Genomic DNA, 25039 nt, shown 5'->3' on the forward strand with positions numbered 1-25039 from the left:
CTCCTTGCTCGGGCAGGCTTCGGCGTTCGTCGTCCCCGGAGTACTAGCTACTGCCGATCGATGTTTCGGTGTTTGTCTTGTTCTGTCTTGAGTGGTTACACCTGTTGTCTAGTATGTTTGATTGTAGATCCTATATTTACCCATGTCTCACGTTTGGTATTTGTGTGTTATTGTTTGTGTCTAGGCGGTATCGGCATCGCTTTTGTCGTATTACGTGTGTTGTGTTTTTCCTCCCGGTTCGGAGGTTTTGTTTGTTCTTTACTATTAGTAAAGTACGTCTGCTAGTATCTCTGTGTCCTGCGCTTGACTTCACTCACCAAATACACGTCGCTTCTGACAGAATAACACACCTACATGGAGTCAGCAGGATCAGCGGTGCCAACGGGATCACTGGAGGAGCGCGTAATCCACCAAGACGCCATGATCCAGAGACTGGGCACCGCCATGCAAGAGGTGACACCTTGAGCCGATGGGAGAGAGGAGGTTTGCCCACACCTCCTCCAACAATACCACCACCATCAGCCATACCCATCATTCCATCTCCGGAGTCCAGTGGGATTCGGCTCTCGCTCCCGAGGGCTTATGATGGCACCGCGGCCGGGTGTCAGGGTTTCCTGCTTCAAGTAGAACTCTACCTGGCAACCATCCACCCGGCGCCCTCGGGATACGAGACCGTTTCCGCCCTCATCTCCTGTCTGTCCGGCAAGGCACTGGAGTGGGCCAACGCCGAGTGGAGGGGAATAGACGCCGCTACAGTCAGTTATGCGGGGTTCTCCCGCCGCTTCAGGGCGGTTTTCGATCATCCCCCAGAGGGGAAAGCGGGGGGGGGGGAGCGTCTGTTCCACCTCAGACAGGGGAAGAGGAGCGCGCAGGAATTTACACTGGATTTCCGGACTCTGGCTGCCAATGCGGGATGGAATGAGAGGGCCCTCATCGACCACTATAGGTGCAGCCTAAGGGAGGACGTTCGCCGAGAGTTGGCCTGCAGGGACACCAACCTAAGTTTCGATCAGCTGGTGGACATGTCGATTCGTCTGGATACCCTGTTGGCTACCCGCTGACGTCCGGAGCTGGGGCCGTCCATTCCATCCCCCAGCACCTCCGAGCCGAGCCCTATGGAGCTTGGGGGTGCTGGTGCTAGAGAGAAGAAGAGAGAGACCAGGAGAGAGGCCGTCCCCTGCACCAACTGTGGCCGCAGAGGACACACTGCGGTTCGGTGCTGGGGAGGGTCTCCTAGGGATCGAGGCAGCAGGCCACGCACTGATGAGTCATTCCAGGTGAGTAAGCGCCCCACTCACCCAGAGCTCTCTGTTGTCCACTTGTGTATCCAAGTTGTGTTTCCCGAGGTTTCTCCTCACTCCCAGCATAAGGCGCTAGTCGATTCAGGCGCAGCTGGGAATTTTATTGATCGCAATTTCTCGTATAAGTTAGGGATTCCCCTTATACCAGTTGATGTGCCCTTCCCCATCCATGCCCTAGACAGCCGCCCTTTGGGGTCGGGATTGATTAGGGAGGTCACAGCGCCACTTAAGATGAAGACGCAGGGGGGTCATGAGGAGATTATACAGTTGTATTTGATTGACCCTCCTGCGTTTCCCGTGGTGTCGGGGCTTCCCTGGTTAATATCTCATGACCCCAACATTTCATGGCAACAGAGGGCTCTCAGGGAATGGTCTGATCAGTGTGTCGGGCGGTGTATAGGTGTTTCCGTAGGGGCAACGACGGTGGAAAGTCCGAACCAAATGCCCGCACTGCACATTCCTCCTGAGTATACAGATTTGGCACTCGTCTTCAGTAAGAAGAGGGCGACTCAATTACCACCTCATAGACAGGGGGATTGTGCGATAGACCTCCAGGCAGGCGCTGCACTTCCGCGTAGTCATGTGTATCCTCTGTCTCAGGAGGAGACGGCGGCTATGGAGACATACGTCACCGAATCTCTGGGACAGGGATACATACGGCCATCCACTTCTCCTGCGTCCTCGAGTTTCTTTTTTGTGAAGAAGAAGGATGGGGGTTTGAGCCCGTGTATTGATTACCGTGGTCTCAATCAGATTACCATTAAATACAGTTATCCTCTCCCTCTGATTGCGAGTATGACAGAGTCATTACACAGGGGGCGATTCTTCACAAAATTGGATCTCAGGAGCGCTTACAACCTGGTGCGCATTAGGGAGGGAGATTAATGGAAAACAGCATTTAGTACCACCTCGGGTCACTATGAGTATCTCGTCATGCCATACGGGTTAATGAATGCTCCTTCAGTCATCCAATCATTTGTGGACGAGATTTTCCGGGATTTGCATGGACAGGGTGTAGTGGTGTATATTGATGACATTCTAATATAATCCGCTACACGAGCCGAGCATGTGTCCCTGGTGCGTCGGGTGTTGGGTAGGCTGTTGGAGCATGACTTGTATGTGAAGGCAGAGAAATGCCTGTTTTTCCAGGAGTCCATCTCCTTCCTGGGACATCGGTTGTCCGCGTCAGGGGTGGAGATGGAGATTGACCGCGTTTCAGCCGTGCGTAATTGGCAGACTCCCACCACGGTTAAGGAGGTGCAGCGGTTTTTGGGTTTTGCCAATTACTATCTGAGGTTTATCCGGGGTTTTGGACAGGTAGCAGCTCCCATCACCTCCCTGCTAAAGGGGGGCTCGGTGTGTTTGCAGTGGTCGGCTGAGGCGGACAGGGTGTTTAGACATCTGAAGGACCTGTTCACCTCGGTTCCGGTGCTGGCACATCCGGACCCCTCTTTGGCGTTCCAAGTTGAGGTGGATGCGTCCGAGGCGGGGATTGGTGCTGTACTGTCTCAGCTCGGGCACGCCTCCTAAACTCCGTCCCTGTGCCTTTTATTCTAAGAAGCTCAGTCCGGCGGAACGTAATTATGACGTGGGGGACAGGGAGCTGCTAGCGGTGGTTCAAGCCCTGAAGGTGTGGAGGCATTGGCTTGAGGGGGTTAAACACCCTTTCCTCATTCTGACTGACCATCGTAACCTGGAGTACATCCGGGCAGCGAGGAGACTGAACCCTCGTCAGGCTAGGTGGGCCATGTTTCTTGCCCGGTTTGTATTTAAGCTCACGTATATACCAGGGTCACAGAACGTGAAGGCAGACGCCCTGTCCCGGCGATATGACACAGAGGAGAGGTCCATTGAGCCCACTCCCATACTTCCGGAGTCTTGTCTAGTGGCACCGGTGGTGTGGGAGGTCGATGTGGAGATCGAGCAGGCGTTACGTACAGACCCTACTCATCCTGAGTGTCCAGAGGGGCGGAAGTACGTGCCGCTCGAGATCCGAGATCGACTGATATATTGGGCTCACACGTCACCCTCCTCTGGTCATCCGGGTATTGGTCGAACGGTGCACTGCCTTAGCAGGAAGTACTGGTGGCCCACCTTGGCTAAGGATGTGAGGGTTTACGTTTCTTCCTGTTCGGTGTGCGCTCAGTGTAAGGCGCCTAGACACCTGCCCAGAGGGAAGTTACAACCTCTACCCGTTCCACAACGGCCGTGGTCTCACCTATCGGTGGACTTTGTCACGGAACTTCCCCCCTCCCAGGGGAATACCACGATCTTGGTCGTTGTTGATCGGTTTTCTAAGGCCTGTCGTCTCATTCCCATGCCAGGTCTCCCTACAGCCCTACAAACGGCCGACGCCTTGTTTACCCACGTCTTCCGGCACTACGGGGTGCCTGAGGATATAGTGTCTGTTCAGGGTCCCCAGTTCACCTCTAGAGTCTGGAGGGCGTTTATGGAACATTTGGGGGTCTCGATTAGCCTTACCTCAGGTTTTCACCCTGAGAGTAATGGGCAGGTGGAGAGAGTAAACCAGGATGTGGGTAGGTTTCTGAGGTCCTATTGCCAGGACCGGCAGGAGGAGTGGTCGGGGTATATCCCCTGGGCAGAGGTAGCCCAAAACTCACTTCGCCACTCCTCCACTAATCTTACTCCTTTTCAGTGTGTTGGGGTATCAGCTGGTTCTGGCACCCTGGCATCAGAGCCAGATCGAGGCTCCTGCGGTGGATGAGTGGTTTCGGTGCTCGGAGGAGACATGGAACGCTGCGCATGTCCATCTGCAGCGGGCTATCAGTAGGCATAAGGCGAGCGCCGATCTCCACCGCAGTGAGGGTCCCGTTTATGCACCTGGAGATCGGGTCTGGCTCTCGACTCGAAACCTGCCCCTTTGCCTGCCCTGCCGGAAGCTGGGTCGGCGGTTTGTGGGGCCATTTAAAGTCCTGAGGAGATTGAACGAGGTATGTTATAGGTTACAACTGCCCATAAATTACCGCATTAACCCCTCGTTCCATGTGTCTCTCCTCAGGCCGGTGGTAGCTGGTCCACTCCAGGAGAATGAGATACGAGAGGCTCCTCCGCCCCCACTAGACATCGAAGGGGCTCCGGCGTACTCAGTCCGTTCCATCATGGATTCGAGACGTCAGATGGGGGGTCTGCAGTATCTCGTGGAGTGGAAGGGGTACGGTACGGAGGAACGGTGCTGGGTCCCTAGGAGGGACATCCTAGATCCCTCTCTCCTGACGGAGTTCCACCGGAGTCATCCGACTCACCCTGCTCCGCGTCCTCCTGGCCGTCCCCGAGGCCGGGGTCGGCGCACGGCTGGAGCTGCGCGTCAAGGGGGGGTGCTGTCACGGATTCTGCCGAGGCTGCTCCTCCTCCTTGCTCGGGCAGGCTTCGGCGTTCGTCGTCCCCGGAGTACTAGCTACTGCCGATCGATGTTTCGGTGTTTGTCTTGTTCTGTCTTGAGTGGTTACACCTGTTGTCTATTATGTTTGATTGTAGATCCTATATTTACCCATGTCTCACGTTTGGTATTTGTGTGTTATTGTTTGTGTCTAGGCGGTATCGGCATCGCTTTTGTCGTATTACGTGTGTTGTGTTTTTCCTCCCGGTTCGGAGGTTTTGTTTGTTCTTTACTATTAGTAAAGTACGTCTGCTAGTATCTCTGTGTCCTGCGCTTGACTTCACTCACCACATACACGTCGTTTCTGACACAGAGGGGTTCTTGCATTCTTGCATTCTGCTGAATGACAAGGTAGAGCTTCTCATTCAGCTGCCTCTGTGCCTAAGTTGGAACCATTGATCTGCACAAGTCTAACATGATGGGAAGCTCTCATATAATGTATGGTGTAATTACATAACTGTATAAGCTGTAAAGTACTCAGGAAATTCTGGAGCAAGAAGTTAAAAGATGTTCAGAGAATTTAGATAAGAAAAGGCAAAGCAGTTATATCTACCATAGGTGCCTTGTTGTGTCATGCCTCAAATCGGTACGTCTTGTGTACCATATACTTGAAAGAATTTCAAGGAAGCAGACATGGGTGCAATTTGTGTTTATGCAGTAAAAGTATTGCCTCATCTAAAATTGAACATGTCCTATAGGTAAAGATACCCAAACAAATATCACTTGAGTTCCCTTCCAAAATATTAATTTAAGGTTCGATCAGGGTTATTCAGGGTTTGGTATAGAAACCCCCACCCCTCTTCTCAAAGCCAATATAGCAGAAGCACCATGCCCATAGGGGGTACAGGGGCACGTGCCACCTCAGATTTGTCCTGTTTTATAAAAAATAAAAAAATTGCTGTTGTTTCTCTGTAGTAGCCACATAGCAGTTTTATGAAGTCTAGCCCAGATACACTACATTACTAAAAGTATGTGGACACCTGCTCGTCGAAGATCTCGTTCCAAAATCATGGGCATAAATATGGAGTTGGTCCCCCCTTTTGCAGCCTCCAATCTTCTGGGAAGTTAGTGAGGTCGGGCACTGATGTTGGATGATTAGGCCTGGCTCGCAGTCTGCGTTCTAATTCATCACAAAGGTGTTCTATGGGGTTGAGGTCAGGGCTCTGTGCAGGCCAGTCAAGTTGTTCCACACCAATCTCGACAGACCATTTCTGTATGGACCTTGCTTTGTGCACGGGAGCACTGTCATGCTAAAACAGGAAAGGGCTTTCCCAAAAATGTTGCTACAAAGTTGGAAGCACAGAATCGTCTAGAATGTAATTGTATGCTGTAGTTAAGATATCCCTTCACTGGAACTAAGGGGCCTAGCCCGAACCATGAAACACAGCCCCAGACCATTATTCCTCCTCCACCAAACTGTTGGCAAGGTTGGTAGACTTTAGAAAAACAAGCAATCTTTTACCCATATTTTAGCAGAGAAGCATATTTAGTTTCTTTAATAAAAAAATAACCACCAGTCAGGAGGATACAGATAGCTCAAGAGGTATGCTTAGATATGCAGAAAAATAAACATATATTTTTTTACATAGACTTAAGCATAGTGATTATGGCTCTAGATTGCAGGAAAAATCTGTTTCAGGTGTTTGAAAAATGCAAAATTCTCCAACTTGGAACCTGCCCCCAGCCATCATCATGTACTTTGTGCCCCCTCATGTAGTATAAACCTGTCATTTAATTGGACTCTGGTACCTACAGGAAATACAAGATGATGTGCACATACAGTGGGAAAAAAAAGTATTTAGTCAGCCACCAATTGTGCAAGTTCTCCCACTTAAAATTATGAGAGAGGCCTGTAATTTTCATCATAGGTATACGTCAACTATGACAGACAAATTGAGAAAAAAAATTCTGAAAATCACATTGTAGGATTTTTAATGATTTTATTTGCAAATTATGGTGGAAAATAAGTATTTGGTCACCTACAAACAAGCAAGATTTCTGGCTCTCACAGACCTGTAACTTCTTCTTTAAGAGGCTCCTCTGTCCTCCACTCGTTACCTGTATTAATGGCAGCTGTTTGAACTTGTTATCAGTATAAAAGACACCTGTCCACAACCTCAAACTGTCACACTCCAAACTCCACTATGGCCAAGACCAAAGAGCTGTCAAAGGACACCAGAAACAAAATTGTAGACCTGCACCAGGCTGGGAAGAATGAATCTGCAATAGGTAAGCAGCTTGGTTTGAAGAAATCAACTGTGGGAGCAATTATTAGGAAATGGAAGACATACAAGACCACTGATAATCTCCCTCGATCTGGGGCTCCACGCAAGATCTCACCCCGTGGGGTCAAAATGATCACAAGAACGGTGAGCAAAAATCCCAGAACCACACGGGGGGACCTAGTGAATGACCTGCAGAAAGCTGGGACCAAAGTAACAAAGCCTACCATCAGTAACACACTACGCCGCCAGGGACTCAAATCCTGCAGTGCCAGACGTGTCCCCCTGCTTAAGCCAGTACATGTCCAGGCCCGTCTGAAGTTTGCTAGAGTGCATTTGGATGATCCAGAAGAGGATTGGGAGAATATCATATGGTCAGATGAAACCAAAATATAACTTTTTGGTAAAAACTCAACTCGTCGTGTTTGGAGGACAAAGAATGCTGAGTTGCATCCAAAGAACACCATACCTACTGTGAAGCACGGGGGTGGAAACATCATGCTTTGGGGCTGTTTTTCTGCAAAGGGACCAGGACGACTGATCCGTGTAAAGGAAAGAATGAATGGGGCCATGTATCGTGAGATTTTGAGTGAAAACCTCCTTCCATCAGCAAGGGCATTGAAGATGAAACGTGGCTGGGTCTTTCAGCATGACAATGATCCCAAACACACCGCCCGGGCAACGAAGGAGTGGCTTCGTAAGAAGCATTTCAAGGTCCTGGAGTGGCCTAGCCAGTCTCCAGATCTCAACCCCATAGCAAATATTTGGAGGGAGTTGAAAGTCCGTGTTGCCCAGCGACAGCCCCAAAACATCACTGCTCTAGAGGAGATCTGCATGGAGGAATGGGCCAAAATACCAGCAACAGTGTGTGAAAACCTTGTGAAGACTTACAGAAAACGTTTGACCTGTGTCCTTGCCAACAAAGGGTATATAACAAAGTATTGAGAAACTTTTGTTATTGACCAAATACTTATTTTCCACCATAATTTGCAAATAAATTCATTAAAAATCCTACAATGTGATTTTCTGGATTTCTTTTCTCATTTTGTCTGTCATAGTTGACGTGTACCTATGATGAAAATTACAGGCCTCTCTCATCTTTTTAAGTGGGAGAACTTGCACAATTGGTGGCTGACTAAATACTTTTTTCCCCCACTGTACAACAGAACATACAGTACTTGTGACAGATGATAAAGACATTCTCCACAGTCCAAGGGGGCTTACAAACCCAGTTGTAGACGGTTTGAAAAAAAATCTAATCACGCACAAAATACACCCTAAACATTTAAATTTTAGTCATTTAGCAGACGCTCTTATCCAGAGCGACTTACAGTTAGTGCATACATTATTTTTCTTGTTATTATTTTTCATTCTGGCCCCACGTGGGAATCGAACCCACAACCCTGGCGTTGCAAACGCCATGCTCTACCAAATTGAGTTACATCCCTGCCGGCCATTCCCTCCCCTACCCTGGACGACGCTGGGCCAATTGTGTGCCGCCCCATGGGTCTCCGGGTCGCGGCCGGCTACGACAGAGCCTGGATTTCAATAATGATTAGATTTTATTCCAAACGTTATATCAAAATAAATTATAAAATGTTCTACAGTCCATTACATTTCACCCTAAGTAAAGTGTACCATATGTATAGTAACAGTGCTTGAGTCTAGATGATTTGTTTTGGGCTGCATCATTTGGTTTGAATCAAGTTTATATTTTGTCTTATTGATTTCTGGTGAATTAGTTGGTCCTCTACATTTACATTTACATTTACCTAATTTAGCAGACGCTCTTATCCAGAGCGACTTACAAATTGGTGCATTCACCTTATAGCCAGTGGGATAACCACTTTACAATATGTTTTTTTTTTTTTTGGGGGGGGGGGTGGGGTAAGGGGGGGTAGAAGGATTACTTTATCCTATCCCAGGTATTCCTTAAAGAGGTGGGGTTTCAAGTGTCTCCGGAAGGTGGTGAGTGACTCCGCTGTCCTGGCGTCGTGAGGGAGCTTGTTCCACCATTGCACTTATATAGACAGGTGTGTGCCTTTCCAAATCCTGTCCAATCAATTGAATTTACCACAGGTGGACTCCAATCAAGTTGTTGAAACATCTCAAGGAAGCTCAATGGAAACAGGATGCACCTGAGCTCAATTTCGAGTCTCATAGGAAAGGGTCTGAATACTTATGTAAATAAGGTTACTGTTAGGTTAATTTTTTTTATACATTTGCAAAAATTTCCCAAAACAGTTTTCACTTTGTCATTATGGGGTATTGTGTGCAGATTGCTGAGGATTTTTATTTATTTAATCAATTTTAGAATAAGGCTGTAACGCAACAAAATGTAGAAAAAGTCAAGGGGTCTGAACACTTTCCGAAGGCACCGCATCTCCATTTCGGAATTAAAAATGCTTTAGAATAACGCGAAAGAAGGCCTCTGATGTCCAGCTTTTAGAGAGGGGAGGGCCTCACATGAAGGAGCCTGGTTCAGCCTCAAATGCAACCCTATTCCCTACATAGTGCACTACTTTTGCAGAGAGCCCTATGGTCAAAACTAGTGCATTATATCGGGAATACGGTGCCACTTGAAACGCAAGCCCTGTATTACCCCCCTGCCTCAGAATAATGCTGTGTTCGTAACCAAGTGGGAATTTACCACATGACTGGGAAAAATCCACTGGAATAGCCCTCCAACTAGTAATTACTAGTGGGAAACTCTACTGATGTGCTGGTTGGTTTTAGAATGTGCACATTCAGAAAGAACCTTCAAACCTTTGGGTTGCGCACCAAGAAGCAAGTCCATCCCAGTCGTTACAGTGTCTGTCTGTATGTCCTAGTGTGATGATGGTAGCTACTACTTAGGCCAGGGTTCTTCAATTCCGGTCCTGGAGGGCCGAAACACCTCTGGTTTTCATCCTCTCCTTCTAATCAGGGGCTAATTCAGACCTGGGACACCAGGTGAGTGCAATTAACTACCAGGTAGAAATTAAAAACAGAAGTGTTTCGGCCCTCCAGGACCGGAATTGAAGAACCCTGATTTAGGCTGTGTAGCAGGTAAAGCGCAACCTACTCAGTGGCCTGCTGTAGGAGACACAATTATTTGTTTGTCATAAGATCATACATACGGGCTCCCGAGTGGCGCAGCGGTCTAAGGCACTGCATCTCAGTGCTTGAGGCGTCACTACAGTCCCTGGTTCGATTCCAGGCTGTATCACAACCAGTCCCATAGGGCGGCGCACAATTGGCCCAGCGTCATCCGGGTTTGGCCAGTGTAGGCCGTCATTGTAAATAAGAATTTGTTCTTAACTGACTTGCCTAGTTAAATAAAAAATACATAAGACAAACACATATACTTGGATAGAAGTGTGTCAAGATCATACAGTAAATCGCACACCCTCTGAAAGTTGTGAAAAAGTTAGTTGCTGATTGGCTATACACAAAGACCAGATGATTGGCTGGCTACACACAGTTGCAACTGCGAGAACAGTAGTGATTACAGCTGATTGTATTTAACACACACTGTAAAGGGGTTACTTTAAATTTGACAGTAGCTTACAGGCAGTACAATTCTGTATTTCATATTACAGTACACCTACTTTAATATAAATACGGTATCAAAGCAAGTACTGTGTAATCACACACAGTACAATACTGTAAAATGGACTGTATTATACTGTTAAAAAAGTCGGTGCTACTGTAATCGGAATGAATTAATGGATGAATGAATGAAATTCATTGACGGGAGGGGTTTGTATTTCACAGTATTTTACTGTAATTACAAGGGATTGGTGCAAGCAGGTTGGTTGCTAGGTAAAGTGTTTACACATGACAGTATATTAATGAATATTTGGTGTTTTACATTATTTGCACTTCTAGAGGCCTTAACAAAGGCTTCCAAGCTGGCAGCGACTACAGGGAAAAACAGACCAAAACGACATGGCAAAATGCTCAACAATTTAAGGTTTAAAGATGCACTATGCAGAAATCGCTACGCCATTTCCTGGTTGCAAAAATTCTAATAGTTTGCCTAATTTCAGTTTATATGACAAGCAAGTATAGTGTATAGAGAGTCATTGTACCATCTAAACTGCTGTGAAATATATTTTCCATAACCAAAACGATTGTATTTTCAGCTGTTTGAAGCTGGTGTACAAAACTGAAAGTAAAAGATGCAAAAACAAAACTTAAGAATGGGAAGCATAGAAATAACATACATAGCACAGATCTACCACTTCTTAGACAAGATTTCAATGAGAATGACAGATCTATAACTCACAATCTGAGGTGCAGTTAATTGCCGTTTTCTGAGGCTGGTAACTCTGCAGAGATAACTCTGGGTCTTCCTTTCCTGTGGCGGTCCTCATGAGAGCCAGTTTCATCATAACGCTTGATGGTTTTTGCGACAAGTTCTTGACATTTTCCAGATTGACTGTCCTTCATTTCTTAAAGTAATGATGGACTGTCGTTTCTCTTTGCTTATTTGAGCTGTTCTTGCCGTAACATGGACTTGGTCTTTTACCAAATAGGCCTATCTTCTGTATACCCCGCCTACCTTGTCACAACACAACTGATTGGCTCAAAGGAAATACATTCCACAAATTAACTTTAAACAAGGCACACCTGTTAATTGAAGTGCATTCCAGGTGACTACCTCATGAAGCTGGTTGAGAGAATGCCAAGAGTGTGCACAGCTGTCATCAAGGCAAAGGGTGGCTACTTTGACGAATCTGAAATATAAAATATAGTTTGATTTGTTTAACACTTTTTTGGTTACTACATGATTCCATATGTGTTATTTCATAGTTTTGATGTCTTCACTATTATTCTACAATGTAGAAAATTGTAAAAAATAAAGAAAAACCCTGGAATGAGTAGGTGTGTCCAAACTTTTGACTGGTACTGTATGTCAGGGTTCTTCAATTCCGGTCCTGGAGGGCCGAAACACCTGTGTTTTTCATCCTCTCCTTCTAATCAGGGGCTAATTCAGACCTGGGACACCAGGTGAGCGCAATTAACTACCAGGTAGAAATAAAAAACAGAAGTGTTTCGGCCCTCCAGGACCGGAATTGAAGAACCCTGCTGTATGTTAATGAGACAGAAACAACAATGACATGCACCCACTAGTGGTCAAAAGGTTTTTAGCGCTCCAAAGATGCTGTACGGTACTGTATTCTGTGGGGTGGAATTACAGTACCATTCAAAATACAGCAATTATTTCCCCGCCCACAACATTTTCCCACAATGCACCATAATTTACAGTATGCTGCAGAAAACAGTTTCAGATCATTTTACTGTTGATAATACCCAATATGTGCGTATAATTTACAGTTTTCTGTTACAGTGTACGTATAACCTCCGTGGACCATAACAATCCTCACTTGCTCTCTATTGTCTATATTGTACAGTAATATGACAGTAACACATCCACATCCACACATCATGCATACACCACAAAACCTTCAGACTGACTCCCCAGGGGTGTTTCAGGAGAGGAATTTCTCCACCGATTCCAGCAGTTCAGTGGAGCAGTTTAAACTCTGCAGGCCCAATAGCAGGTTCTCCTCACGGGTTGGTGCTCCATGCTTCTCCACCTTATAGTCCCCCGTTGTCTCTGACAAGGGGCTGATGATGATCTGGGAAACCTCAGAGTCTCTGTGTTTGTTGTTGTTCAGGGTCCTGGGGGTCCTGGGGGGTGAGGCTGGGGGTGGGGGGGCCTCCTCCACCTCAAGGGCTGAATGGGGGGCTATCTCCTGGGTCTTCCTCTCGTCCTCCTCCTGCCACCCCTCTCCACCCTCCTCCCTGGTCATAAGGAGGGACATGGTGGCCATGTTGACAGATTCAGACACCAGGTCGTGGTCACAGCTGCTCAGTGAGCCCCTCTCACACTATGAAAGCACCAAAATAAATGGGGTGTGAATTACATTTTTACCATCCTCATAATTTTTTATGAGCATATATTTGGATGTTTTCTTCTCAACTATAGAATATGTTGAATAACTCCTGTCTATGCCTCTGTTCCATTGCAAATGATTGCAAATTGCATAAAAATAAATAAATAATTGTGTTTTCTACATTTTTAGAAGCATCTCTGAACCTGAGTATACCAGGTACCAGCTGTTATTTTTTATTTTGTATTATGCTGTCAGCCTGACAGATTAATTTCATGTTCAGAAAAGCATTACAGCGCCCCAGTGACAGTTGGCTGGCTGGAACTCCTACCTTACCTTTTCCTGGCTGTTGCTGTTCCTTATCTTGGCCTGCTGCTGGGCTGACTGTCTGCACTCCTTCACCCTCAGAGCTCCAGAGGAGTGGCTGATTCTCAGAGATTGGCCCTGCTGGTCCATGTGGTCCAGCTCGACATCACTCCACATCTGCTGTGGAGGTTACACACAACACGGGTCCAAGTCAGCCAGGTCAGCCAAGTCAGCCAGGCTAGCCAGGTCCAAGTCAGCCAGGTCCAAGTCCAAGTCAGCCAAGTCAGCTAGGTCCAAGTCAGCCAGGACCAAGTCAGCCAGGTCCAAGTCAGCCAGGTCAACCAGGTCAGCCACTGCTCAGTATACTGTATGTACTGTAAATTCAGTTTCAAGAAAGTATGCCTATATAACTCTGAAAACTCTAAAATGTAAACGTTTTTTGGGGGGGAAATCCTTTGTGTTTGGACAGAACTGTAGGAGGTCCAGTAGGTCCATATGTAGGAGGTCCAGGATATAGACCTCCTGCGGATCAGTTGTGATTGTGCAGACTTAGCACTTCCAGTCGGTCTAAAGTGGAACCGGCAGGTACAGTAGTGCTGAACCTGCCCATGGCACCCTCCCCAGACCAGTGGACCAGTGGACCACTGGAAACACAGCTCTGAAGGGAGGGACACCCGTTTCCCCTACAGACCTCTCCCTATGGATCCACAGCATTAAACACACACAGGCCACTGGGAGAGCATCAGACCCAGAGCTCCTGGCGTGCTGCTGGATGCCTGTGTGTGTGTTAGCCAGTTAGTCAAGAGCCCTGGGGTGTGTCAGGGAGTTTGTCTTGGCACCTAGAAGGGTTTTTAGTCTTTGTCCTCACTCAGCAGCTGAGCTCTAACCCAGCATGTATACACAAAGTAAAGTTATTGTGTGTTATGCCAACAATGCATGAGACACGTCTTAATGCTGGAATCCATAGTGGTGAAACTGCCACGTCCGTTTGCTATATTACAACAAGGAAGACGTTACTTCAAACTAAGAGCACTGTTTTTTTCCTCAGACATCATTGCATGTGCGATAGAACAGCAGACAAACCTGGATGCTATCTCCTCAAAACAAAAGCAACAACAAATGTGCCTGGGGCAGCCAGTGGCACCTTTCGCGGATCTCATCTTTAAACAGTTTAGGAGATTACATCTTAATACTGCTCCATTATACGGTATATGTCTTGTGATATTGTTTACATAGTGACATAGTGAAAAGATCTCACACAGGTGATGGTTTAGTCCAGTTAGCTCTAGAGCACTGTGCTTTACCGTGTTTTTCTTTTTTGTGATCAACATTTTATCACTTTTCTCAGAAACATACATACAAAATAACGGATTGCAGTACAAGAAAGCAGTACATTGTTGCGTTTGAACGTTTCTGTTCTTGTAGCCTTGACTCCAGCCTTTGTGTATGCCTGGCAACATGAGACAACTATTCTTGTGCAGCATCTATCCACCCCTCTACCCCTACCCTCCAACCCCTCTACATCTGCCCTCCAACTCCTCTACAACTACCCTCAAAGTCCTCTACCCCTACCCTCCACCCCTCTATCATCTACCCCTACCCCTACCCTCCATCCCTCTACCTCTCTACCCCTACCCTCCAACCCCTCTACCCTTACCCTTACCCTCCACCCTTCTACGCCTACCCTCCAACCCCTTTACGATCTACCCCTACCCTACATCCCTCTGCCCCTACCCTCCAACCCCTCTGCCCCTACCCTCCAACCCATCTATCCCTACCCTCCAACCCCTCTATCCCTACCCTCCAACCCCTCTACCCCTACCACCCCAACCCAACAAAAGCACACTAACTCACTGTGTCTCCGGTGGACATAGAGGACACTCTATGGAACTTGGTCTTGGAGGTGGAGGACTGTCTGCTGAGCATGGAGTCCCTGAAGGAGGACTCACTGTTGGACACAGAGATACAGTCCTTCCTGGGGGTCTGGGCCAGGCAGTGCAGACAGGGAACCTTCTCTGCCAGAGTGTCTCTGTATGGGAGAGTCAACAAAGAAGAAAGGAAAGGAGAGGGTAAAGGGAGGAGAGAGGCAAGAGGAAGGAGGGATACAATGTCAAGCATACAGTACACCAAATCGTCCCTATTGTCATCACCTAAGTCAGTTGTAACAAGTCAGTTGTTATACAGTGCATTCGGAAAGTATTCAGACCCCTTGACTTTTCCTACATTTTGTTACAGCCTTAAATCCTCATCAATCTACACACAATACCCCATAATGACAAAGCGAAAACAGGTTTCTACAACTTGATTGGAGTCCACCTGTGGTAAATTCAATTGATTGGACATGATTTGGAAAGGCACACACCTGTCTATATAAGGTCCCACAGTTGACAGTGCATGTCAGAAGAAAACCAAGTCATGAGGTCGAAGGAATTGTCCGTAGAGCTCCAAGACAGGACTGTGTCGAGGCACAGATCTGGGGAAGGGTACCAAAACATTTCTGTAGCATTGAAGGTCCGCAAGAACACAGTGGCCTCCATCATTCTTAAGTGGAAGAAGTTTGGAACCACCAAGACTCTTCCTAGAGCTGGCTGCCCGGCCAAACTGAGCAATTGGGGGAGAAGGGCCTAGGTCAGTGAGGTGACCAAGAACCTGATGGTCACTCTGACAGAGCTCCAGAGTTCCTCTGTGGAGATGGGAGAACCTTACAGAAGGACAACCATCTCTGCAGCACTACACCAATCAGGCCTTTATGGTACAGTGGCCAGACGGAAGCCACTCCTCAGTAAAAGGCACATGACAGCCCGCTTGGAGTGTGCCAAAAGGCACCTAAAGGACTCTCAGACCATGAGAAACAAGATTCTCTGGTCTGATGAAACCAAGATTGAACTCTTTGGCCTGAATGCCAAGCGTCACGTCTGGAGGAAACCTGGCACCATCCCTACGATGAAGCATGGTGGTGGCAGCATCATGCTGTGGGGATGTTTTTCAGCGGCAGGGACTGGGAGACTAGTCAGGATCGAGGGAAAGATGAACGGAGCAAAGTACAGAGAGATCCTTGATGAAAACCTGCTCCAGAGCGCTCAGGACCTCAGAATGGGGCGATGGTTCCCCTTCCAACAGAACAACAACCCTAAGCACACAGCCAAGACAACGCAGGAGTGGCTTCAGGACAAGTCTCTGAATGTCCTTGAGTGGCCCAGGCTGAGCCCGAACTTGAACCCGATCAAACATCTCTGGAGAGACCTGATAATAGCTGTGCAGCGACGCTACCCATCCAACCTGACAGAGCTTGAGAGGATCTGCAGAGAAGAATGGGAGAAACTCTCCAAATACAGCTGTGCCAAGCTTGTGTCGTCATACCCAAGAAGACTCAAGGCTGTAATCACTGCCAAAGGTGCTTTAACAAAGTACTGAGTAAAGTGTCTGAATACTTATGTAAATGTGTAAATACTTATGTAAATGTTAACCTGTTTTTGCTTTGTCATTATGGGGTATTGTGTGTAGATTGATGAGGGGGAAAAAACTATTTAATCAATTTTAGAATAAGGCTGTAACATAACAAAATGTGGAAAAAGTCAAGGGGTCTGAATACTTTCCGAATGCACTGCAGGAGTCCAGTCTGGACGGCCAAGCCCAGTCACACCAAAGGATCCTTAGTGCAACTTGCCAAAACAATCTTAGGTTATGAAAGGTTAGGACAGTACATAAAATGGTGTTTTGAGTTATGCCCTAGGGGAGGGACACATTAAGATGACGATACTCACCTGTATTTGGAGTGGATGATAGCATAGATGAAGGGGTTATAGATGGCTGAGGCTTTGGCTATGACAGCAGGGACGGCCTTGGAGTAGGGACTGAGGGTACTTCCATAACTGAAAGGAGAGGTATCATGAATAGGACACTACAAGCCTCATAGGTAAAGTAATCTGACCTCCTCAGGTTTTACTGACATATGGCAGTAAGTTATTCTCCTCTGCTTCCACCCTCTAAAAAATAAGATTGGAGTCTGAACTCTGTGTTTGTACAGAATGTCAGTGGATGGTCAGTAATGAGTCAGCCCATGCCTGTCTGTGCCTTGGTCAGTCAGTGGGTGTCTGTTTGTACTGCCTGCCTAGTTGGCTCCTGTGCAACCTGTTTGTATGGCCTGGCAGTGACCCAAAGGTGTTGTGGAGTGAGCAGGAGGAATCACATGCTTGATTATCCCTCCTCTCCGACAGACTGCACTCACATCACTTCACATCCACTCTCTTCACCTCTACTCTCACTGCAGTACGTACAGTACGTTCCCCATACAAAACTCAAAAAAACATCTGTTTAAACTGTCCCTGACCCTGATAGCGTTTCAAAACTCTCAAAACAGTCTGTCTCAGACTCTCACCTCTTCAACCCATAGGTGCCTGCCATTCCGAACCAATCCCAGCCTTACTTTAAAATAATTTGGAGTGGGATTCGGAAATAATGTATCCCAGATTTTTCTGCATTAACCAAAGATCTGCAGTAACTACAGTAAAATCCTCAACTTCATATCTGAATCAAGACAGTCAGAAAAAAATAACTATTCATGACTCCTGATCCTTCATAATATCCAGATCACATGCCCTCTAACTATAACCATTGCTTAAGCATCTCAACAACTAGATCAGGGTCTGTATTCATATAGCATCTCAGATTAGAAGTTGATCTAGGATCAAGTTTCAAGTTTTAATGTACACATGAACAAGTACAGTAAAATGCCTTTCTTCGCAAGCTCTAACCCCAACAATGCAGTATTAAATAACAATGTAATACTAAAAATAACAAGGTAGAACAAAAACCCACGAGATATAAGAAGAACACGATAAAGTAAGCATACTATTATACAGGGTCAGTTCCAATACCATATTTACAATGTGCAGGGATACTGGATCGATAGAGGTAAATACAGTTGAAGTCGGAAGTTTACATACACCTTAGCCAAATACATTTAAACTCAGTTTTTCACAATTCCTGACATTTAATCCTAGTAAAAATTCCCTGTTTTAGGTCAGTTAGGATCACCACTTTATTTTAAGAATGTGAAATGTCAGAATAATAGTAGAGAGAATGATTTATTTCAGCTTTTATTTATTTCATCACAGTCCCAGTGGGTCAGAAGTTTACATACACTCAATTAGTATTTGGTAGCATTGCCTTTAAATTGTTTAACTTGGGTCAAACGTTTCGGGTAGCCTTCCACAAGCTTCCCACAAAAAGTTGGGTGAATTTTGGCCCATTCCTCCTGACAGAGCTGGTGTAACTGAGTCAGGTTTGTCGGCCTCCTTGCTCGCACACGCTTTTTCAGTTCTGCACACACATTTTCTATAGGGTTGAGGTCAGGGCTTTGTGATGGCCACTCCAATACTTTGACTTTGTTATCCTTAAGCCATTTTGCCACAACTTTGGAAGTATGCTTGGGGTCATTGTCCATTTGGAAGACCCATTTGCGACCAAGCTTTATCTTCCTGACTGATGTCTTGAGATGTTGCTTCAATATATCCACATAATTTTCCTTCCACATAATGCCATCTATTTTGTGAAGTGCACCAGTCCCTCCTGCAGCAAAGCACCCCCACAGCATGATGCTGCCACCCCCGTGCTTCATGGTTGGGATGGTGTTCTTTGGCTTGCAAGCGTTCCCCTTTTTCCTCCAAACATAACGATGGTCATTATGGCCAAACATTTCTATTTTTGTTTTATCAGACCAGAGGACATTTCTCCAAGAAGTACGATCTTTGTCCCCATGTGCAGTTGCAAACCATAGTCTGGCTTTTTTATGGCGGTTTTGTAGCAGTGGCTTCTTCCTTGCTGAGCGGCCTTTCAGGTTATGTTGATATAGGACTCTTTTTACTGTGGATATAGATACTTTTGTACCTGTTTCCTTTAGCATCTTCACAAGGTCCTTTGCTGTTCTGGGATTGATTTGCACTTTTCGCACCAAAGTATGTTAATCTCTAGGAGACAGAACGTGTCTCCTTCCTGAGCGGTATGATGGCTGCGTGGTCCCATTGTGTTTATACTTGGGTACTATTGTTTGTACAGATGAACGTGGTACCTTCAGGCATTTGGAAATTGCTCCCAAGGATGAACCAGACTTGTGGAGGTCTACAATTTTTTTTCTGAGGTCTTGGCTGATTTATTTTGATTTTCCCATGATGTCAAGCAAAGAGGCACTGAGTTTGAAGGTAGGCCTTGAAATACATCCACATGTACACCTCCAATTGACTGAAATGATGTCAATTAGCCTACCAGAAGCTTCTAAAGCCATGACATCATTTTCTGGAATATTCCAAGCTGTTTAAAGGCACAGTCAACTTAGTGTATGTAAACTTCTGACCCACTGGAATTGTGATACAGTGAATTATAAGTGAAATAATCTGTTTGTAAACAATTGTTGGAAAAATTACTTGTGTCATGCACAAAGTAGATGTCCTAACCGACATGCCAAAACTATAGTTTGTTAACAAGAAATTTGTGGAGTGATTGAAAAACGAGTTTTAATGACTCCAACCTAAGTGTATGTAAACTTCCGACTTCAACTGTATGTATAGGGGTAAGGTGACTAGGCATCAGGATATATGATAAACAGTGTAGCAGCAGCGTGTATGTGAGTGGGTGTGTGTAGAGTCAGTATAAATGTATGTGCAAATTCTGTGTGTGTGAGCAAATGATGGAGTGTGTGTATGTGGGTTGGAGTATCAATGTACGTTATGTGTAGGGCCCTGTGAGTGTGCATAGATAAGAATTAAATACAAAGGACAACTCTGATATTTTGTTAGCTATTTAATTAGCTATTTAGCCGTCTTATGGCATGGGGATAGAAGCTGTTGTTCAGGGAGCCTGTTGGTGTCAGACTTGATGCACTGATACTGCTTGCCAAGTGGAAGCAGAGCGAACAGTCTATGGCTTGCGTGGTTGGAGTCTTTAACAATTTTGGGCTGTCCACACCACCCTCTGTAGGGCCATGCGATCGAGGGCGGTGCTATTGCCATACCAAGCAGTGATGTAGCCAGTGGAGATGCTCTTAATGGTGCAACTGTAACTTTTGGAGGATTTGAGGGCCCATGCCAAACTTTTTCAACCTCCTGTCGCGCCTTCTTCACGACTGTGCACATGTGTGGACCATTTTAACTTCTTAGTGATTTGGACACAGAGGAACTTCACGCTCTCGATCCACTCCACTGCAGCCTCATCGATGTGGATGGGGGCGTGCTTTCCCCCCCCCCCCCCCCTTTCCTGCAGTCCACGATCAGCTCCTTGGTCTTACTGACGGTTGAGGAAGAGGTTGTTGTTCCGGGTCCACACTTTCAGGTCACTGACCTCCCTGTAGGCTGTCTCATCGTCGCCGGGGATCAGGCCTACTGCCAACGTGTCGTCAGCAAGCTTTATGATGGTGTTCGAATCGTGCGTGGCCACACAGTCGTGGGTGAACAGGGAGTACAGGAGGGGACTAAGCACACACCCCTGTGGGGCCCCCGTGTTGAGGGTCAGCGTGACGGAGATGATGTTGCCTACCCTCACCACCTGGGGTCGTCCCGCCAGGAAGTCCAGGATCCAGTTGCAGAGGGAAGTGTTCAGTCCCAGGGTCCTATGCTTGGTGACGAGTTTGGAGAGGACAGTGGTGTTGAACTCTGAGCTGTAGTTAATGAACAGCATTCTCACATATGTACAGTATTCCTCTTATCTAGGTGGGTGAGGGCAGTGTGGAATGCAATTGAGATTTAGTTGTCTATGGATCTGTTGGGGAGGTATGCAAATTGAAGTGTGTCTAGGGTGTCGGAGTTGATGTGTGCTATACCCAGCCACTCAAAGCACTTCATGATTACAGATGTGAGTGCTACAGGGCAGTAGTCATTGTGGCATGAAGCCTTTGAGTTCTTGAGAACAGAAATGATGGTGGTCATCGTAAAACGTGGGGATTACAGACTGGGACAAGGAGAGGTTGAAAATTACTGTGAATATACCTGCCAGCTGTTCTGTACATGCTCTGAGAATGCACCCTGGAATACCATCGGGCCCCGCAGCCTTACGGGTATTGACCTGAATAGACTTTACTCACGTCGGCCTCGGAGAGTGAGATCACCCAATCTTCTGGTTGGTGGTGGCCCGCACACCCGATACGATGTTATTGTCAAAGCGTGCATAAAATGCATTGAGTTCGTCTGGTAGAGTGGCATCATTGGGCAGATCACGGCTGGGTCTTCCTTTGTAATCCGTAATGGACCGTAGCCCCTGCCACATGCAGCGGGCATCGGAGCCTGTATAATATGATTCTACCTTATTCCTATATTGTCATTTTGCTGGTTTGATGACTCTGCGGAGGTCATAGCGGGACTTCTTGTACTTGTTCCTATCCTCAGCCATAGCCTCAGGGTTGTCTGCGATAACCCTGTGTGTGGTAGCCCTATCCTTTAGTTTAGTGCCAATCTCAGTGTTAACCCAGGGCTTTTGATTGGGGAAGCAGCAAACCTTAACTATGGGGACAACGTCGCTGATGCATTTCCTAATGAAGCTGGTGACGGAGGTGGTTAGCTCATCAATGTTATCGGCGGAGTCCCAAAATATATTCCAATCAGTGGCGTCCCAAAATATATTCCAATCAGTGCTAGCAAAGCTGTCCTGTAGCATAATCAATGATTCTGGAGACCGTTTCTCAATGGAGCGAGTCACGGGTCATTTCTGTTTGAGCTTCTGCTTGTAAACAGGAAGCAGGAGTCATTTGTCGAATGGATGAGGGAGGGCCTTGTATGCTTGCTTGTGGCTAGAATGTTAGTGGTCTAGGACTTTATCGCCCCTAGTGGTGAGGGAGACGTGTTGATGGAAGTTGGGCACCTCTAGATGTACGTTTTCCTGCTTGGTTATAGCCTGCTACAGTTCGTTAAGTGCCAGCTTGTTATTTTTCTTGTCCTGAGCTGGAATGTCACGATAACAGCTGAAAATTCCCTTGGGAGGTAAAAGGGTCAGCATCAGGTATTCCAAGACAGCTGAATAATGGGTTTACACTTCCACAGTGCTCGAGTCAGAACACCAGTTGTTGTTGATGAAGAGGCAAACCCCTCCCCCCCTCGATTTCCCCGACTCCTCTGTCCTGTCTGCACGGTGAATGGAGAATCCATCGAGTTGGATAGCCATGGGGGGTGTCCGAGAGCCATATTTCTGAAAAGCCGAGAATATTTCAATCCTAGGTCATCCATCTTATTATTAAGGGACTGTACATTGACCAGTAGAATGCGGGGAAGAGGTGGCCGGTTCTCCCTTCGCTTTAATCTCTCCAGGATCCCCCCTCTCTTGCCTCTGTAACGTCTGTGTTTCCTCTTGGGTAGCCCGTAAATTGGGTCGGAATTACAGAAAGAGCCAACGGAAAATGAGTCGAAGTTGAAGCCGGAATTGAGGTAAGTAACTGCCAATCTGAAAGAAATGATAGCGGATACATTTAGAGAAAATTAAGTAAAAATAAACGACAGAATCACAAAATAGGTAAAGTTGGGTCAGAGCTTGCAAAACGGCAGCCATACAGTACGGCGCCATCTTTCATCAGATCCCCCCTGTCCCTGTAATCTTATTCATCATTTTCTAAACAGGCAAAACTAATCCTAGATCAGCACTACTGAGACGCTTTATGAATATGGGAACTGAACCCCATTGAAATCCATATGTAACTCCATAGTTACCCAGCCCAGGCGATGAGGGTGACGCAGGCGTAGGGAGACCAGGACATCACATACACGATGATGACTACAAAGGCGATCTTGGCCAGCTTCCACTCAGTCTTGATGGACTGCTGCTGGATCAGGGTGGACTTCCTTACCTGACTGCCCAGCTTCTCCATGTCTCTGTGGGCATCGGAGAGGGGATGGGGGGGTGTCAGACGAAGATAGACAACCAGAGGGCCCCATCGTCTGGATCTGTGTTTTGATTGTGTGTGTGTGCATATGAGTGTGTGTGCATGCGTGCTTGTGTGCATGCATGTGTGTGTGTATATAAGTACAGTATATGTCTATGTGTGTATGCACACAGAGGCATGGCTGTGTGAATGTACCAACTCACCTACTGGCGGTGCGTATGGCCAGGAACATGCAGAGGTAGCAGTAGGAGATGATGCCCAGAGGGATGAAGAACACAAAGACGCATAGCATCAGAGTGTAGCTCCTATTGGCTGGTGTGGAGGTCACATAATCCCACGTACAGGATGTCATCAGGCCCTCCGGGATATAGGAACCTGGATAGGGACATTGGGTTAGGGTTGAGGTTGGGGTCGGTTAGGGACCAAGTGTGTAAGAACGAGAGCGAGAGGAAATGATTGTTTCAGTACACCTGTAGAGAGAAGAGGAAGAGTGATAGCAGAGTGAGAGAGTTTGAAAGATAAGATAAAAGGTTGCTAGCCTGGTCCCAGATCTGTTTGGGCTCTTGCCAACTCCATTGGTGTCATTGTCTAGCAAAACATGGCACCCAAAAGGATGGTGTTAGTGGAGGGAACTCACTCCAGCCCAGGAGAGGCGCCAGGCTCCAGGCCAGCGAGTAGAGCCAGACTATGACGATGACAACGGAGGTGCGGCGTTTAGAGGTCCAGTGCAAGGCCTTCAGGGGCTTGGTGATGACTATGTAGCGGTCAATGGAGATCGCCAGCAGGTTGATCATGGAGGTGATCCCAAATAAGGCCCCACAGAAGGCGTACATCTTACAGCCTGAACAGAAATCATTTCACAGAGACAAAAAACAGAAATCATTTCACAGAGACAAAAAACAGAAATCTTACAATCTGAGTAATCTCAGAGAGATGGAATTTCCACAGAATTACTTTGAAGAGTATTTTTGGTTCAGTATATGCAGCAAAATTCATCTCAAAATACCAAAATAGCTGAAGCTTTCAATTATGACAACTGATCTGATGCAGGTATTTTACCAAATGTATGGAATGAAGGTAAAAGTACCTGTTTCTCCAAACACCCATTCCTTGTAGAGACAGTTGACAAAGAAGATGGGAGACTGTGTGATGGCCATGAGGAAGTCACTCACTGCCAGATTCATGATGAAATAGTTAGGAGGAGTTCGGAGCTTCTTGTTACTGAAATATAGAACAAATATACAAAAGCAGTGTTTGTTTTACTTATTTTTTATTCATTGTTATTAGCTTACTGCTCATTTAAGCTTTTACCTTTAGCTTTATCGCTAAAGCTTAATCATTATCAACAAATCGTTTCTATCCAGGCAATGAAATACAGATCAGGTCACAAGGCAACGATACGATGCTGGACTTTCACGTTAGTCAAAAAGTGCAACCACTGGAACATGACTCTACTCTCACTTTGCTAGCTACCTCCCCGAAACCACTCCCCTCTGGGATCCGAATTCCTCAAAAGTGAACATTTCCCACTTTCTGCCAACCATTGTAATTCAGGATGTAGAGTCTGAGTGGGTGAATTATCATTACATGCATGCATGACTGTTATTTTGATTACCGTTTCCCATTAATCTCACCACAAACACAATTCAGCATAAGTGATGTACAGCGATCAGCCATCACCTGCTGACAGCCAGCCCCCTCCTGAGCCCCCCCCCCTCCTCCCCACCAGACCATTCCCTCGTTCTCTTGCCTTGCCTCACTCAGAGTCCATGCACTCACCATTATCCCATCCTAGCAGCATGGGTCATCCCCTACCTAGAAATACCTCCCGTTTTCCAAGAAACTAGACAAGCTCACGGCATGAGGGGAAATCAGACCGGTCAGCCCAATACAAATACAAAGGGTCAATCAAAGTTAGTATTTCAAGAAATGTCCAATTGCATGGAAAAATTCACTGATTTGGCATGAGAGTGTTTGAATGGGTGAGTGAGTGCCCTCTGCCCTCCCCACTGTGAACATAGCCTTATTTGAGTATTTTTGCTAAATAATGTTAATAACATTTAGATAGAGAA

General features: G+C 46.5%; 1 protein-coding gene across 1 annotated transcript in view; it reads right to left on the bottom strand.

Moving 5' to 3' along the window:
- Positions 1–12397: 12397 nt before the first annotated feature.
- The window catches only part of LOC311127430 (melanopsin-B-like), a gene marked incomplete at both ends in the record, with an annotated part of 49046 nt that continues 36404 nt past the window's right edge, over positions 12398–25039 (bottom strand). Inside the window, 8 exons of the mRNA XM_084159273.1 lie at positions 12398–12799; positions 13139–13288; positions 14963–15137; positions 16873–16980; positions 22795–22956; positions 23171–23342; positions 23605–23808; positions 24055–24188. Of these exons, the coding sequence (XP_084015399.1) occupies positions 12398–12799; positions 13139–13288; positions 14963–15137; positions 16873–16980; positions 22795–22956; positions 23171–23342; positions 23605–23808; positions 24055–24188 (1507 nt within the window). The remainder of the gene's footprint in view (positions 12800–13138; positions 13289–14962; positions 15138–16872; positions 16981–22794; positions 22957–23170; positions 23343–23604; positions 23809–24054; positions 24189–25039) is intronic.

Source organism: Coregonus lavaretus (assembly GCF_964263955.1).
Source record: "Coregonus lavaretus genome assembly, chromosome: 4".
NCBI lineage: Eukaryota > Metazoa > Chordata > Actinopteri > Salmoniformes > Salmonidae > Coregonus > Coregonus lavaretus.